Source organism: Protopterus annectens, chromosome 5.part0, assembly GCF_019279795.1.
Source record: "Protopterus annectens isolate FY-2018-M chromosome 5.part0, PAN1.0, whole genome shotgun sequence".
Classification (NCBI taxonomy): Eukaryota; Metazoa; Chordata; order Ceratodontiformes; family Protopteridae; genus Protopterus; species Protopterus annectens.
The window spans coordinates 1,454,503,219-1,454,521,379 of record NC_056735.1 but is presented as its reverse complement, the minus strand read 5'-3'; the positions used below and the strand labels follow the sequence as shown (position 1 = coordinate 1,454,521,379).

At 38.9% G+C, this 18,161-nt stretch overlaps 1 protein-coding gene across 1 annotated transcript in view; it reads left to right on the top strand.

The window, feature by feature from the left end:
• Nucleotides 1-18,161, top strand: part of COL4A2 (collagen type IV alpha 2 chain) — a 1,470,466-nt gene that overhangs the window by 803,192 nt on the left and 649,113 nt on the right. The window contains exons 12-13 of the mRNA XM_044071270.1: nucleotides 212-253; nucleotides 3,613-3,696. Coding sequence (XP_043927205.1) covers nucleotides 212-253; nucleotides 3,613-3,696 — 126 coding nt within the window. The remainder of the gene's footprint in view (nucleotides 1-211; nucleotides 254-3,612; nucleotides 3,697-18,161) is intronic.

Sequence of the window (18,161 nt, the reverse complement as noted above, 5' to 3'; positions counted from 1 at the left end):
AAGCTAATCGTGCTGTTGAGTGAGTGACCACCCTGGACTGCATTCTGTACGTATGTCTTGAGATACCTCTCCTGGTGTTGAATATTTCTCTCTCATGAATTAATTTCCTTATTGTTTTGGACTTTTGTTGTTGCTAATTAGTTTATTTCTTTTCCTCTGCCCCCTGAATCCTCAATATTGTTTTCATTAACTTTGACTTTCATTTTTAAAGGGCGATACAACAACTGGTGTTAAAGGAGAAAAAGGAGAAAAGGTAAGACAAAGCCTTGTACTCAGCGTCAAGTATCTTTTTTGTGTTGTAATATGATTTACCCACAGTAACTTAGAACACCATCTGAATTAAATCCATTTCAAGTACCTTATACTGCCTTGATTTTCTGTCCACTTCACTAGTTTTCTACTGAAACAACAAAATGCAAAAACTGTGGACTGAAAAAAAACATAAAAGTTTTTGAGACAATGTAAATGTATTACTGCGTAGTGACCTGTTTAGAAACACCTTAGACTGCATTATAATATTTATCGCTGCCTGCCATGTAACACTATGCACAATGCATAGCTTCTGTTGTTAGCTGACCATAGCCCTTTATATTTAATGTATGAAAACCGAGGACTGCATATGAAAACAGAGGACTGCATGACCTCAGTTATACTGTCACTTGCTTATTTATTGCATACATTTATTCCATCAAAGCCCCCCCTGGGCTGTACTTATACACAACAATGAAATATAGTAATGGCTGCCTTCCACATGCCAAGGCAAAGGACAAGGAAAGGCAATGTTCCAGACTTGGTTCTCTCCAGTGTAATAGGGATGATGGGTAGTTGTGAGGAAGATTGTTGAGTTTTGAATAACATTTGCAGTCTATTATTTAATTTGTTTTTTGTTTTTCTTTTTTGGAGATGCTTTAAAGAATTTTGGAAATCCTTAACCTTAGTGTTTAGCAAGCGCTTGTCCTGCTACAATAAGAAAAGTCATAAGAAAATTTGAGATAGCTGCTCATTCATATCCTGGAGCTGTGTAATGCAGTTATTGGTTGATTTTTTTTTAGTTCCATAAGGTTTAGTGATAATGCCTGCTGAAGGACAGCTCTTGACTTCAACTGTGTATTTTATGAGAAAATTGTCAACCCAGTCAGATATGTGGTCATCAGTAAAATTTGTTTGAGTGGTTGTGGAAACAAATTATGAGATTGTTAAGTTGCCTGTTTTAGGAAAAGAATGTTAAATAGTTGGTATATCAAGTGTCTTGCTGAAAGACTAGTAGCAAAAAAACGTTTTTTTCAAAACCATCCAATAAAAAAAGCTGCATTAAGATTTATGGAAGTACCGATGTCCCTGGTAATATTGGAATGAATAATATCGGTTTCTACTAATGTATTCACAGAAAAAAATCTTGTGCATGCATTAATGACAGGCCAACAAACTTATCGACATCCTGAGGTATTAATGCAGTATTATTTAACACTGTAAAATACTGCAAGTCTTTATAAACTTCTTTAAAGTATTTGCATTAGTAAATTATTGCATTAAATTAAATTAAAATGAATTATTACATTATTAGTATTTGTATTATTAAAGTATTAGCAATATTGATGAACTATCTGAAGTAATCTTTTCCCATAACTCCAATAACACTGAAAAAGCAACTGCGGAGGTCTTTCGGGTGATACTGGGGTTTTCCTCTGAAGTAGATAGATTTGATCCTAAGTGAGCTTTTGTTGATTTGCTCATTGTTAACAAAACAGCTGGATAGAGAATGTATGTATCAATTAAGATGGGATAGCAACATACCTCTCACCTTGTAAGGTCCCTAAAACTTAGGTACAGCCAGCTAAAAATCCAGATATCTAATTAGCATAACATTTGAATACCAAATAGCATGCAACTCTTCCCGCTCCCACTAAGAATGTGGTATACTACTCAGAAACACGCATTTAAAGAATGGAGAGTGACAAAAAATGATGGAAAGATATGAACACCTTATCAAAAAGCCAGTGTAAAACCTGTAGACTATAATGAACTGTAGTGGTACCATATTATGTCATTTATTTTTGCTTCAGAAAAAGGGAGATGTAAGACGTGTGTCTTTTTTCTTTAATTTGTTGGTGCCACTAGGATTCTTAAGGCTTTAAAATTCATACATGATGAGGTAGATACAAAAATCATGTGAACAGTTATATCAAGCCTGAAAAAAAAAGTACAGTCCTCCAAAAATAGGGACATCCTGTACAGATGTAAATCAGGCCTGAAAATAGGAACATTCCTCCAAAGTAGTGACAGTTGAGGGGTCTGGATATCAGTGAAGCAAACAAATAACATTTAGCCAGTTGAGAGAGCGTCTTAAAAAAAAAAAGATATAAAATGGTGCCAGTAAATAACTAGTCAATGTAAGCCAGTAAGTAGTACTTTATGAATTATTTTATCAAAAGAAGCAATTTTATAAAGAAAAAAAAACTTATTTCTGAAAAACCTATATAAAAATTAACTGGGACAATCTACTGAGTATGCTGTCTCCTTCTTAGCCTACCAGGAGAGAGTATGTTACACCCATTTAATGACTCTTCCTTCATCCCACTCAATATAGCCTCCAATTATGATGAAGACCTGTAACAAGACCTCTGCCAAGAAGTCCTCTGTTGTTATTGTCACAAATAAGGAGTAGTGTCTCCTCAAAATGTGACGTTAGCAGGTAGAATGTAACACATCTGATAAGAACTTTAACTAGAAAGCTCACAGCATGGTTAAATATGGAGCTTTGTAATTGCAAAAAATAATCTATTGATGGGATAATAAGATTCATTCTCATTTATCCTGGATTTCTACTATAGTTTTGTACCTTTGTCCTTGATCAATGTTCTGATAAGTTTTCCATGCCACTGTTTTAATATTCATGTTTTAAAGGGGTGTGTTGATACAGCATATCTGTACTGGCCAGTTCCTTGCTCCAGTAGGCTGTGTTTTTAGACAGGAAAATTGTTTTCATTGGAGAATGCCTTTTTGATTTATATACATATATATATATATATGTGTATATATATATATATATATATATATATATATATATATATATATATATATATATATATATATATATGTGAGTGGTTTGTATAACTTTTTTATATGGTCTGAAGAAGCTGGTTTGTTTTCTGCAAAAGCTCTTAACTTTTTTATTACTAAAGTTTATTAAAGTTTTAAGCTATGGTGTTCAGAGCTTTATTTTATACTTATCCATATGATTTAGGCAGCCAACTAAATAGATTAGCCAGACTCTATAGCTAATGTGAATCCTACACAGACAGTTGTTACAATGACAAGTACGTTTTGACGACTATGAAATCACTACATCAAAAAATGCAGTCATTGTTTTTCTTTGTATTTGTGCTAAGTTCCTAAAACTGAGTTATATTCATTCTGCAAAATCAACCCACAGCATTACAGAAAACACATTTGCAGTTACTGATAAGGTGTATGGAACAATGATGTGATTACTGTGCAATAATTATATGAGTTTCTGTGATGAAACTGTGACTACAGAAATTGAGCAGTGATCTTAGCTAATGCATCTATAAATGGCTTTGCTAAACATATATTTTTATTTTTATTCTTTAGGGTGACCAGGGTGATCCAGGTCCTACTGGGACTATTGAAGCTAAAAAACCACATACAGTTATAAAAGGGAGTAAAGGAGCACAGGTAATGAATAATGTATTTAATACTTTTGTAAATAATGGAAAAAGCTGGTTATTTCATTTTAGGAAAATGCCTGTTATTGTCTCACACACACACAGACACACCACGCGCACACACACACACACACACACACACACACACACACACACACACACACACACACACACACACACACACACACACGGTCTCTTTTCTGAACATTATAAACTATACCGTTGAATTTCATTGAGGGGAAATGGAACATATTGTGAGTGGGGGCTACAACCATCATCTCTTAATTTTTGTTCCGTGGTGAAGTAACTAGCAGTTTCAGATTTATATACAAACCCCCCCTTGTGCTGCTGCCCCTTCCTAGTATAACTGGCATTTTTGTGCTGCCTTGCATACATGTGCAAACAACATCCCCTGCCCCACTGGGACTTCTCTGGTGAGTAGTATGCAAAGTTATAAAACTTTCAAATAGATCTTCCAACATACTTAATGCTGCTAAAACTGACAGTTGCACTATGAAGTGATAATTAGTGCAATAAACAGCGCAAAATTCATATTGATATTGTGACCTAGATACTAACCAGTGAAATGGGCAGACATGCTAAATAGTGGTAGCAAAGTGCAATAACAATGTATTTATCATTTACAATAAAGACTGGGCCATCTTATACTATGTACTTTAATCCAAGTCACTGCCATTTTCATTCTGACTAAAAGTGTACAGTTTGTTTTAATTCCATACTGCAGTGTCAAATGCTGCTTTCTAGAAAGATGTTGAAATAGGGTATGATACGTCTCTAGTCCAGTGCATTCTAGTTGCCTTCATCATGCCCACATTTCTGTAAGACCCAATACCTCCTTACGACCTCACCCCTATTCCTTTTCATGTTCCTACTATTATATTCCACCTTACTGTTCACGTGTACCTTACTCTAGTATTTAGTTTTCTGCTGCATTTACATTTTACTGTTTTGTACTTGCTCCACCATTTGGTTCCCTTCTTACCTCTATGTCTCCTATATAGCTATCGACTAAATGAAATTACTATCAGCAATTTGTCTACTCCATATGCTACTTACGTATTTTGTTTACTTATTAAATTTCTTTTGAAATGACTCTAATCCTTAAATTTCAGTTTTACGTTTTGCAATTTTTTTTAATTTATGCATGTGTACATATGAATATTTACAATATATACCTATATTCAACATATGAGGTGTCTACCTATTTTGTACATAATATTTGTTAGTTATGTCCTGCACCTGTATAGATAATATTGTGTTTTTACCTATCACAACATCATTTCTGAGTTTACTTTTCTAATGTATTTATATAGTTAGAAACAATTTCCTCTCATAGGACCCCTTTGAAATTGGTTGAGCAAAAGTAGGGTAGCCCAGTCAGCTTACAGTAAGTAAACAAAATAAACAAAATGCCCCACCTATGTCCAATATTATATATTGCACAAAGCTGTGCTACTTTTACTGTCTATTGCTCAAACAGAAGATAATAATAAACATTTACTGTCTACTGCTCAGATTATGAGTAATAAACAGTACAGCAAACCTATATTAGTTCATTACCTTTAATATAGTCTTTAAATGCTCTTTTAATCAACTCACCAAACAGTAAGTGTTTATTGCCAAAAATACTATGTTGCCAGTAACATGTACCAATTTTTTTCAGTAATGCTTGTGATGATATGGGGTAGTACCAGCATAGCCAGCTGGGGTTCCATAAAGAATGATGTGTCATTTGAATATCAAACTGATTTATACAAGATGCTTGTTTTACAAATGTGTTAGAACTGTGTGGCATTTAAATATAAAACTGATTTGCACAAATGCTTATGTTACAAATGTACTAGAACTGAATGGCATGTGAATATCAAACTGATTTGTACAGATGCTTATGTTACAAATGTATTAGAACTGTATGGCATTTGAAAATCAAAATGTATTTGTGAAGTTGCTAGTGTTAAAAAATGTCTCAACAGTGAGTCCTGCTGGAAGAGCACAAGTTAACAAGCTAGCTTACTTTAAGAAAAATAAGGGAAATGTAAATAAGCTGTTAAACCATTAACACGGCACCCCAGAATGCTGAATGGGACCGGAGATGGTAGGTCTGGGAGCAGCCATTATCTGTTAGCTTTTGTAAAGAAGGGGGAAAGTGTTGTAAATGTTTCTGGCTCCTAGGCACTGCCATAAAAGCTCTATGACAGTGCTAGGAGTCTGTAAGCAGTTGTCACTAAAAAAGGTGTACTCTCAAGTAGCCACAAAGTAGACATTCAGAGTTTCATATCATAATAGCTTTATTTATTTAGTATTTGTTAGCTTAGTTAGTTAGTTACAGCTGGCAAGGTTATCAGCAGAGGATTATGACAAGCTGACAAGGAACCAGTTGACTGAGATGTGCCAAGCCAAAGGACTGGTGCATGCCAACCTGACTAAAGGGGAAATAATCACAGCTGCAGCACAGACCAGCAACCAGGAGGATAACCAGTCTGGCACTGGGGATGTACAGCTCTCAGAAACAGGACAGGACAGTTCACCTTTTCCAAAAAGGACTTAAAAGTCCATCTGGAGTTAAAGAGACTTGAACTGGAGGCCAAACATTTGGAATTAGAATCAGCAGAGAAACTGTGGTGTTTGTAGGTTGAAGTAGAATCAGCAGAGAGACTGCAACATTTGGAAGCCAAAGAAATGAGAGGCAGAGGCAACATGAAGAGGAAATGCTGACTCTTCGCCAAGACCATTGAGGTAATGGGTAAGGGAGTAACAATACTCCAGAAGCAATAAAATGATCAGTAAACTTCTTCTTTAGCACCAAGAAGGTGATAATCTTGACAGTTTTATTCATATATATGAAAAAGTATGCAAACATTATAATGTCGACAGACTGCTCTGGGTACAGTTCCTCACCCCCTTACTGCATGGTAAAGCTGTAACTGCTATTTCTAAATTGTCTGATACTGATTGCTTAAACTATGCTACAGTTAAAAAAAAGTTTATTGGAATGTTTTAAGTTAACACCTGAAGCTTACAGAAAAAGGTTTTGTGAGCATAGATGCAAGGCAGATGAAAGTGTGTGTGATTATATTGCTGAGTTAAACACTTATTTTAATAGGCAGGTAAGTGGCTGTCAAATCAACACTTTTCAAGGGCTGGGAGATCTTTTGGTGAGGGAACAAGCCCTTAGAACTTTGCCTGAGGACATGAGAATATGGTTGTCAGACAGAGAATGCAACTCTGCAGATGAGCCAGGAAAAAAGCGGGTCTCTACTTACAAGCAGAGCATTACTGCACAGGAAAGGCATACCCAGTGCTGCACATGGATATAAGGGAACCTATGGTGGTCAGACTAAACCATCCCAACAGAATCCAACAGTAACAGTAGAAGTGACTAGTTCAGGTGAATGGAAAGAATCAGGGGTTAAATCTTCTAAATGTAACCAGTGGGGCCATGTGGCATATAGATGTCCACTGAGGCAAGGTGGGGAACAAAAGGTGGGGGAGCCAGCAAGTGGGAATAACAAAATGCCAGTGGTAAGTTGTCTGGGGGAAACAGGGGTACCAAACTACCACCAGAGGTTGTATCCTATCTTGGTGGATGGAAAACAGGCCACTGCCAAAAGAGAGACACAACCTCTGATATAACCATTGTGAAGCCTGCAGTGGTTAAAGATGAGCAGTACTTGCTTGGGCAGTCCTCTCAAGTCAGAGCTCTAGGAGGGAACCCATTCTCAATACCTTTGGCCAGGGTTCACGTTGACTGGGAGGGTGGAAAAGGAAACAAGCAAGGAGGTGTGTTTGAGGATATCCCTGCAGATATCTTGATAGGGCTTGGACACAGGCATGTGGGTCTGGTAGCCTGGGCAAGACCCAGACAGACCACATCCCTGAAGCCAGGACTGGTGATGTGGCTAATTCAGGGGGGCAGCTAACCTGTAGCAGTGAGCCTGAAGATGAGCCACGGCTTCTGGTAGGTACTGATGTTCCCTTGGACAGGGTGACTGCAAGGACAGAGGTGAGTAGTAGTACCTAGGCTGACAGTGAGGCACCATTGTCAGAATTTACCAGACTTCCTGTGAAAGGGGACCTGGGAAAAGTCACAAAGATAGAGTTGAGATAGGCTCAGCTCTCAGACCCTACATTACAAGTCTTGAGGGAGATAGCTAAGGAGCCACCTGATTCTCAAGGTAAAGAGGAGTCCCTATACTGGAACAAAGGGTTACTTTATATAAAGTGGACCCCTAAGGGATGGCTAGAAGGTGAGGTAATACAGCAGTTGGTAGTGCCAAGAGCCTACCATCTGGCACTTCTAGCCATAGCCTATAACATTCCTTTTGCAGGTCATATAAACATAAAGCATACCAAGAGATGTATTATGCAGAACTTTTATTGGCCTAGTATTGCCAGGGATGTAACAGGATACTGCAGGACGTGTAACCAGTGCCAAAAAGTAGGCAAGGCAGGAGACAGGGTCAAAGCTCTTTTGATGCCTTTGTGTGTAACTGAGGAGCCATTTCAGAGGGTAGCTGGATATTGTGGGGCCTCTGAATACCCCATGTTCCACAGGGAAGAGGTATATCATAGAAGTAGTAGATTATGCTACTAGATACCCTGAGGCAGTGTCTGTGTCCTCCATTGAGGCAGAGAAGGTGGCAAATGCTTTGCTAGAAATTTTTAGCAGGATAGGTTTCCCAAAAGAAATACTGACTGACAGAGATGCCAATTTCATGTCAGACCTGCTAGCTTGTCGGTGATAGTCCTGTGGGTAAAGCACCTAAAAAACTCCCCTACCATCCTCAGAGTAATGGTCTTGTCACGAGGTTAAACTCTACACTAAAGACTATGTTACTGGCATTCGCAAAACAGTTTAAGAGAAGAGTGAGACAACTATTTCCCCATCTGTTTTTTGCTTACAGAGAGGTACCCCAAGCATCCACATGTTTTTTACCTTTTGAGTTGCTGTATGGGCATAGGGTGAGGGGACCTTTAGATCTGATTTGTGATAAGTAAGAGGGTGAGTGTGAATCCCACAAGGAGGCTGTTGTGGCATATGTTGTAAACCTCATGCCAAGGCTAAGGGAGCTCATGGGCTTAGCCCAGGATAACCTGACAGGAGCACAACAGCAGAAAAAGATCTGATATGACAAAAATATTCGAGCCAGAGAGTACGCTGTGGAACAGCAGGTGATGGTGGTCATTCAAGGGAGGGACCCTTCAAAGTGGTAAGGATGGTCAGTGATGTTAAGTACATGGTAGAACTGCTAGGCAGGAGGCAAGGGTGCAAACTATACCATGTTAACATGATGAAGCCTTACCATGATAAGGAGGCTTTGTGCTGAGTATTTACAGTGGATGGCAGGAGGAGTCTGAAGGGGATCTGGTGACTGATCTCCTCAGTGAGACTCAGACTTACATCTCAGTGGAAGGGGTAGCAATGTTCCAGTGGCTATCCCCTACCCAGGTTTGAGAAATCTGGGCAGTGTTACAGGAGTTAGGGGTCATGTTCACTGGGAAACTAGGGTGCACCCACTTTGTGCAGCACCATGTGAATATAGGCCCCAAAGACCTGTCAACCAGGCCACTTACATGTTGACTGAGTGAGTCATACAAACTCTGAGGGAGGAGATACAGGAGATGTTGGAACTGGCAGTAATCCAGGAGTCCAGCAGTCCCTGGACCACCCCAGTGGTGCTGGTACGAAAGACTGGTGGCAGCACCAAGATGTGTGTAGACTACAGAAGGCTAAATAGTCACACAGAGTCAGATGCCTACCCCATAGATAGAACAGATGAAGCCTTAGAGAACCTGGGTGGGGCTAAGTATCTGACCATTATTGATCTGACCAAGGGCTACTGGTAGGTGCCCTTGGCTCAAGATGCTAGAGAGAGGTCAGCCTTTGTGACTACTTTTGGCTTGTATGAGTTCACAAAGATACCCTTCAGGATGCAATATGCCTCAGCAACTTTCCAGAGGCTGGTAGACCATATTTTAGCAGGAGCAGGAGATTATGCCTTTGCTTACCTGGATGATATTGCTACCTACAGCCATTCCTGGCAAGAGCACATTCAGCATATCAGGGAGGTGCTGGGCAGACTGCAAAGGGCAAGGTTGATCATTAAGCCCAGTAAGTGTCAGGTGGGTATGGCAGATGTCTCCTGCCTGGGACATAGAGTGAAGAGTGGTAAGACCAGGCCAGAATCTGCCAAAGTAAGAAGCCATTTAGGCATGGCCTGCCCCTGTTATCAAAATGCAGGTGAGGGCATTCTTAGGGACAGTGGGAGTAACATAAAAAGTTTGTCCACAATTATAGTACAATAGCTGCTTCTCTCACAGACCTAACAAGGAAAAACAGGCCAGATAAGGTAGTGTGGACCCCAACATGTGAGCAGGCATTCTAGAAGCTTAAAGGAGCTTTAGGAGGACCCCATGTATTAGCCAGTCGAGATTACAGCAAATAATTTGTTCTGGTTCAAACCATGGGGTGGAGGCTGTACTTAGCCAGGTTTCCTCAAAGGGAATGGCACCCAGTGGTATATCTCAGCTGTAGACTCCATCCCAGAGAGGAATGTTATGCAGCTGTAGAAAAAGAATGTCTAACCATAGTATGGGCACTGCAGAAACCTCAGCCTTAGTTGTATAGAAGGAAATTCACTGTAGTTACAGACTACAATCCCTTAACATGGCTACATAGAGCCAGCCAGCAAAATGCCAAGTTATTAAGGTGGGACATAGGATTGCAGGCATATGACGTGACAGTACAACACTGTAGTGGGATCAGCAATGTCAATGCTGATGGGCCCTCAAGACAGGGAATGGGGTAACAAATTCCCAGATAGGCTTATTCCTCTCAAGCCACATTTCTCAAGGGTCACACACACACACACACACACACACACACACACACACACACACACACACACACACACACACACACACACACACACACACACACATGCACGCACACATGCACACACGCACACACACACACACACACACACACACACACACACACACACACACACACACACACACACACACACACACAATCACTGTATAAGCTTTAATTCACATACAGGCATATCAGTGGTCCCATTCAGGAGGCTGTGCTTGAAAAAGTAGCTTGAGTCTTCGAAGGGGGAGAGATGTGATAATATGGGCTAGTGCCAGCATAGCCAGTTGGAGTTCTTTAAAGAGTGATAAGTCCTTTGAATATCAAACTGATTTATACAAGATGCTTATGTTACAAATGTATTAAAACTGTATGGCATTTGATTATCAAACTGATTTGCACAAATGCATATGTTACAAATGTAGTAGAACTGTATGGCATTTGAATATCAAACAGATTTGTACAGATGTTTATGTTACAAATGTATTAGAACTGCATGGCATTTGAAAATCAAAATGTGTTTGTAAAGTCGCTAGTGTTAAAAAATGTATCAACAGTGGGTCTTGCTGGAAGTGCAGAGGTTAACAAGCTAGGTTACTTTAAGAAAAATAAACCATTAGCACGGCATCCCACAGTGCAGAATGGGACGGGAGACAGTAGGTCTGGGAGTAGCCATTATCTGTTAACTTTTGTAAAGAAGGGGCAAAAGTGTTGTAAATGTTTCGGGCTCCTAGACACTGCCATAAAAGCTCTAAATGTGTATTGTTGCAGTCTGCTAAAGTCCTGTCTCAAACGTCAAAAGGGGATACTCTGAGAACCTAGAGTCATGACTAAATTAAGTCATTCTGCAAGCCATCTTGGATGTTATATTTTACAGGGAGTAATCTGCTGAGTATTGAGTATTCTGTTTTGGGCCTGACAACAAGAAGGACCATTCACTACATCTGCCTTGCTTTATTAAATAAGTTATTAGGGAACAGTAATTTCTTTAGATCAGTCAGTTATATAAAGAAAGATTAGTTCATTACTTTTTTTTCTATATTTGTTTGAGTCTGTCCATCAGTGTTATTTATTTTATTTTATTTATTTTACATTTGTTGACCAGAATAGTCTGATTGAGCTGAATAGCCCTTTATCAGCAGAGGCTCAGGGAGAAAAGTTCCACATACATTTCCATAAAGTTTAAACATAAGAATTTAGCAATATACATGGGCAATAAACAACAGGGATTAAAATAAATTATTTACAATACAAGTAAGTAAGCAAGCAGCATAACCAAATCAATACAGTTTTATCAACTGAACAAGAAGTAAAGATACATAGTATTATTTGTTGTTGCTATTGTTACTTTTAATATTTGTTGTAATTTGATCTGTGGTTTACTGTAAATATATATTTAGTATTTTCTTGTTCTTTTATTATTTATTATTAAATATATTTCAACTTTTCATTGTGGCTGGTCCTTTTTAAAAATATTTAAGGTTTGGGTGTGTTTGCACATATTTGTTTGGTGATAACTCTGGCCACTTCTGAAAATTTTGCGGTTTGGTCAACATTACCATTTGTATTAATATTAACTTCACTCAGCATAATTGGATACCCTTTTAAGAGCCTTGACTGGTGGCAGTGAATCTACCCTATATTCTGTGCATAGTTGGTAGAGTGGGTAATCTGTGCCAGCCTTTCCCAGGTGTGTGTGTGTGTGTGTGTCTGTGTGTGTGTGTGTGTGTGTGTGTGTGTGTGTGTGTGTGTGTGTGTGTGTGTGTGTGTGTGTGAAAATTAAATCTCAAAGAGTGTTTGGGTCAGCTACTTGGGGCAGGGACATGAAGCACTGCATTCACAGAGAGGGTGCTGGAGAACTTGGCTTGGACACTCGGCTGAGGACCTAACCAAACAGCTGTACCAGTGGGGAGTCTTATTGAGGACCTGGAGGGAGACATATAGATAAATCCAAACCCCAGGCTGAGTGTGTTTCCTATGTGCTCTTAAGGGAAATTTTACTTGATACAAAAAGGTCTGCATCTGGAAATACTAAGTGCATCCATTTGTATTCCAGATGCACATCCCTCTCCAGTGTCAGTGGTGAGGACTCAGGCTCTTGATTACTGGCCCAGTGTGGGGATGTTACAATGTTCACAATGAATGAATTAATGAAAGAATAAATAAATAATATTTTTAAAATTCAGTATTCCATTGTTAACAGGGTGTGCACCATCTTTTTCTTAACAGTACTTTCTGCAAACGTTTTAAAAGGATGCATCATTCCTCTCCATCATGTTGAATGCAATGTAAAATGTCACATAGCTCCAATAACACAAGTACTAAAATGTCAAGTGATGCCTTTCAAAATTTATTTTCCCTTTCATTATGAATTGCAAAGTAAAATGTCGCAACTCCATTTGGGAAATCCCCAACTCGTATTTCAGAATACTGTTTATCACAGCTGCTGCTATATATATTTGTTCAGCCATACAGTATCAAATGCTTGTACCTATAGACATTTTAAAATGCCATTACCTTGCTATTCCATCACTAAACTGGAAAGCAAAATCATACACCTCCACTTTAAAAAGTATTGCTTCTATCTAGGTGCCTGTCATTCTGTTCAGTAACTTTAATAGAAACTGTAGAGATGTACTTCATCTGCATTTAAGACATCATAATCCAACACACGCACACACGCACACACACACACACACACACACACACACACACACACACACACACACACAGATACACACACACACACACACACACACACACACACACACACACACATACACACACACACACATACACACACACACACACACACACACACACACACGCACACACACACACACACACACACACACACACACACACACACACACACACACACACACACACACACACACACAAAATCACTGTATAAGCTTTAATTCACATACAGGCATATCAGTGGTCCCATTCAGGAGGCTGTGCTTACAATTTCCCAGCATACTGGAGATAACATTTTAAAGTGATAAATTCAGCTGCTTCTAACTCATCATATCACATTTTAAACACAAAAATGAATTACATTCCCAGTAACTAAGTAACATTAATCTTTTGGTATCACCTTTATGTAGCAGCTTATTTCTTTGCATGGTATATACATCTGTACTTTTTTCTATCTAAGTTATGCTGCACCAATGCAATGCTTTGTTAAAGATGCAGAATATAGCTTTATTAGACCAAGAAACGTGTCTACATGCACTGTTCAAGTTAGCATAACGTGCAAAGAAAATTGTCACAGCTCCCAATCATGTATATCAGAGTGTGCCTGTTAGCTGTAGCATAAGTGGGACAGGGCAAAGGGGGCAACTAACCTGGCACAACATGTTAAGGGGCATAATCAGATTTTTTATAATTAATTGATTTTATTATTCAACATACATGACTTAGACTTAATGAAAGCCATGATAAATTTTAATAATGGGAACATCAGATTTATGTTAGTAGAGGTAGATGACTTGAATAGCAAACTGAATGTTGATTTGTTAATTGACACTTTTGAACTTAAATATAGGCAAATAGCTGGTAGAGTTGACAAGCGCTGCATAATAGTTCAGAACAGGAAACAGCACAAGATCCATAGGGACTTGAGGTGATATAAAACAAAGTTAGAGTACCCACCATTAAAACCACAATTTACTGGTAATATGTGGGGGAATTTTCAAACGACACATAGGTCAACTGAGGTTCAGTTGCAGGGAGAAAAAGAGCCCCTTGTTAACCCTGACACTGGGCAAGGATCCCATCCACATGAATATCCTGAATAGACTGCTTCTTTCTCTCTGGACCCTTTGGAATACCCCCCCCCCCCCCACACACACACACACACAGGTTAGAAAGGCTAATGCATCAAAACAGTGGAAAGGGGAAAGATTCACAAATGTACCCCCACCCATCAAAATCACTATAAAAGAAGATGACAAATTCCTGGCACATACAAGGGGTAGGGAATGTCAGAGGGAGAGGACAGGCATTTTAGGTTTGACTGAAAATGGAATCACTGTAAACTTGCATTCATTAAAACAATACTCAGGTACTTGGTGTACCAAAAATGGCTTTAATACCTTCAACTATATGTGTTTGGAAATCACTACAGAGATCTTCTCAATTTTGAGAAGGGATTTACATTTGGTCTGTTATCATTTTAATATCACAGATGAAATTCTTGAACTGAAATTAAGCACTTGAAAAATTAATTTAGATTTATTTTGGAATGAACACTGTAGTAATGTTTCCAGCAGGAACAACATAGTCAATAAGAAAAAAGTTAATTAATCCTCCTATTCATCTCACTGTACAAGTGTTTGAAAGGCCATACATTAATGAGTTTTACAGCTTAAATAAAAAGAAAACAAAAGGCAGGCAGAACAATTTGAGTATTAAAGAACTTGAATTATTAAACAGCCTAAAAGGCAATAAGTAATATAGGTTTATGAAGCCTAATAACGGTGGGGGACAGTCAACTTTGATCATATATGTTATGTTCAACATTTTGTATGACTCTGACAAGTATCAAGAAATGAAATAAATATCAATTTCAAGAAACTGGAACTCATGTTAGAGGACAGGTTGACTCAAGGTTTGATTGACAAAGAGACTTATCATTTTCTCTTTAATCAGAATCCAAGAGTCCCTGCAATATTCTGTATCCTGAAGGTATAAAAAACATAGATAATCCCCTCTTTAGGGTAATTGTAGCAGACTATGGTTCTAAAACTTACCCTTTGCCATTTATGTAACTAGGCTACTTCTTAAGCCAGTATACAGTTCAATCTACAGATTGCTCAAGGATTCTTGGAACTTTTTGGGTCAACTTACACAAGACCTAGGGTGGGACTTAACAGGGTTTTTAACCATAGATGTGGTGGACTTTAGCTGTATCCCATTAGAAGAAGGTTTAGAACTGTTCCATAGGTTCATAGGTTCATAGGTTTATACTAGGCTATCTGCCCTAGGGCATTTATAAGCTTAGCCAGAATGTGTTTGGCTTTCGCCACCCATTTTAAATTTATTTTGCTATGCCCTTTTTCAAGGTTAGTATACTGTGTCTCTGTCTAACAGTGACACAGAAGTGATACCCGGGTAAACCTATGATCTCCCATCCACTCATCAAGATTCCTCTTGAAGAGAGTCAATGAGGGACTCTGCCTAACCTGGACTGGGATTTTATTCCAGAGTGATGGGAGCCTCTGGGTTGTGAATCTGTCCCTCCAGCATGTCCTATTTATTTCAGTGCTGAGGTTCAAGTCTCTCGAGTGCGTAGCTCGATGGGATTTGGATTTTCTGAGGTGCAGCATATCCATTAATTCCGGGTTGGACATGGCTTTATACGTCAGGCACAGATCGCCTCTGAACAGGCGGTATGCCACTGAGTAGAGCTGGAGTTTCTTTAACCGGGCGGCATATGTCAAATGTTTGAGCCCTTTGATCCTCTTGGTGAGGTACTTTTGGGGTCTTTCCTGTTGCTGCAGGTGTCTGGTAAGGTACATCCCAAAAGGGGCATTGTACTCAATTATGGGCCTGATGAGGGATGAGTAAAGAGGCACGATGACGTCCCCTGATCTAGATGTGAATCCCTTCATGATTAGGTGGGCTATATAAAATGTTTTTCTAACCACTTTGGCCACGTGGTTGTCAAATGAGAGATTGCTATCAACTTGGGTCCCCAGGTCCCTAATTACTTCTTCTGTACTTAATGGATTACCACCTATGTGGTAATTTGTGGGCACTTTGTTTTTGCCAAAGGGATGACTATACACTTTTGGCATTTAGCTTGAGGCCATGGCTCTGGCACCAGTTGTCTGTTTCTATGAGGCCCTTTTGGAGGATGCTTGTGTCGACTGGAGAGTCGATTATGGTGCCCAGTTTGCAGTCATCTGCGAACTTGGTCAGCCACAGTCCTTCCGTGTTGGCCTGTACCTCCGAGAAATATATACCGAACAAGAGAGGTCCCAGGACTGAGCCTTGTGGGACACCACTTGTAACTGGTTTGGAGTCTGACATGGCTCCAGCAATTCTAACCATGTGGGTCTGTCCTTGAGCCAGTTTGCAATCCATCTAGTGACATAGGGGTTTATATTTAAGCTGGTGAGCTTATCTATAATGCCCGAGTGGGGTATTGTATCGAAGGCTTTTGCGAGGTCCAGGTAGGCTGTGTGGACCACCTTCCCTCGTCAATGGCCTTGGTGACTGTTTCAAAGAAATCAGCCAGGTTTAAGAGGCAGGATCTGCCCTTAACAAAGCCGAACTGGGTAGGATCCAGTGTTTGTAGGTCCCTAATATCTTTATTTATGAGGTCCATGATGATCCTTTCCATAGCTTTGCAGACCAAGCTAGTCAGGCTTATGGGGCGATAGTTTCCAGGATCCGTTGAGGTACCACCTTTATGGAGAGGGACCACTGTTGCTGTACGCCACTCTTTGGGCACATATCCTGTAGTAAGGCTGATCCCCTATATCTCATATATCTCATATTTTTAATGGTAAGGACATCAACATTTTGATACAATGTTTCATCAAGTAAAAGGAATTGCTATGAGGTTAGTGTGTACCCTGCTATATGCTAATTTTGTTATGTACTCATGGGAGAAAAGACACATATTGCAATCTGGGTGGGAGAATAATTGGTCTTTATACCACAGATACCTCGATAACATTTTTATTCTATGGACAGGTCCATTAGAGGAAGTGATTCATTACATTTATATACAGGACTACCAAGTTCCTAAAATGTACCTATTGTTTTGATAAGAAACATATCAATTATCTAGACACAAAGGTTTGCTGGACCAGTGATACATTTTTATCTAATTTATATAGAAAACCCATTTTTAATAGTTATTTATACTTTGATAGTTGCCACTCCTTCAATTTAAAGAAGGGATTGGTTAAAGAACATTTCATGCAATTGTCTCAGATTATCTCAAATGACGTTACTTTCACTACTGGGTGTGAGAGGTTGATTGCCATGTTTTTAGTTAGAAAATACCCAAAACAATTGTTTATAGAAATGAATAAAGAAATCAAAGAAAGATGAGCTTTTTCTCTAATTTTCAGAGCTTTTTGTAAAATGAGACACCTGTGAAAGTGATATCATTGTATAGGTTGATGATGGACAAAAGTCATTTGAGAGGGCCTTGGTAGTAGAATACAACTCCAAGAGTGCGACATTTAAGGATATAATAAAAAATGGAATATTTTTAAGGTGAATGAACTGGTCAGTAAAATAGTGGGTAAGGCCCTGTATTTTATATTCAAGACAGCTAAGAAAATGTCAATAAAGGTACTAGTAAGGAAATGAGTAAATGTAGATTTTGTAAATAATATCACTTTATTTTCTTAGGTAGCACATGTTGCCTGGGAAATGGGGAGGAATTGTCATCAAGCCCAAACCAGGGATTTTTAGAGTAAAGGAGTAGTTTATTAAGCTCTTTGCTCCAACTATCCCAGTTACTATACAGGAAAAAATTAAAGGGCTCTTCAAAAGAGAATTTCCGAGCACAACTGATATTTGTGAAAAGAATGAAAATAATGCCCTATACA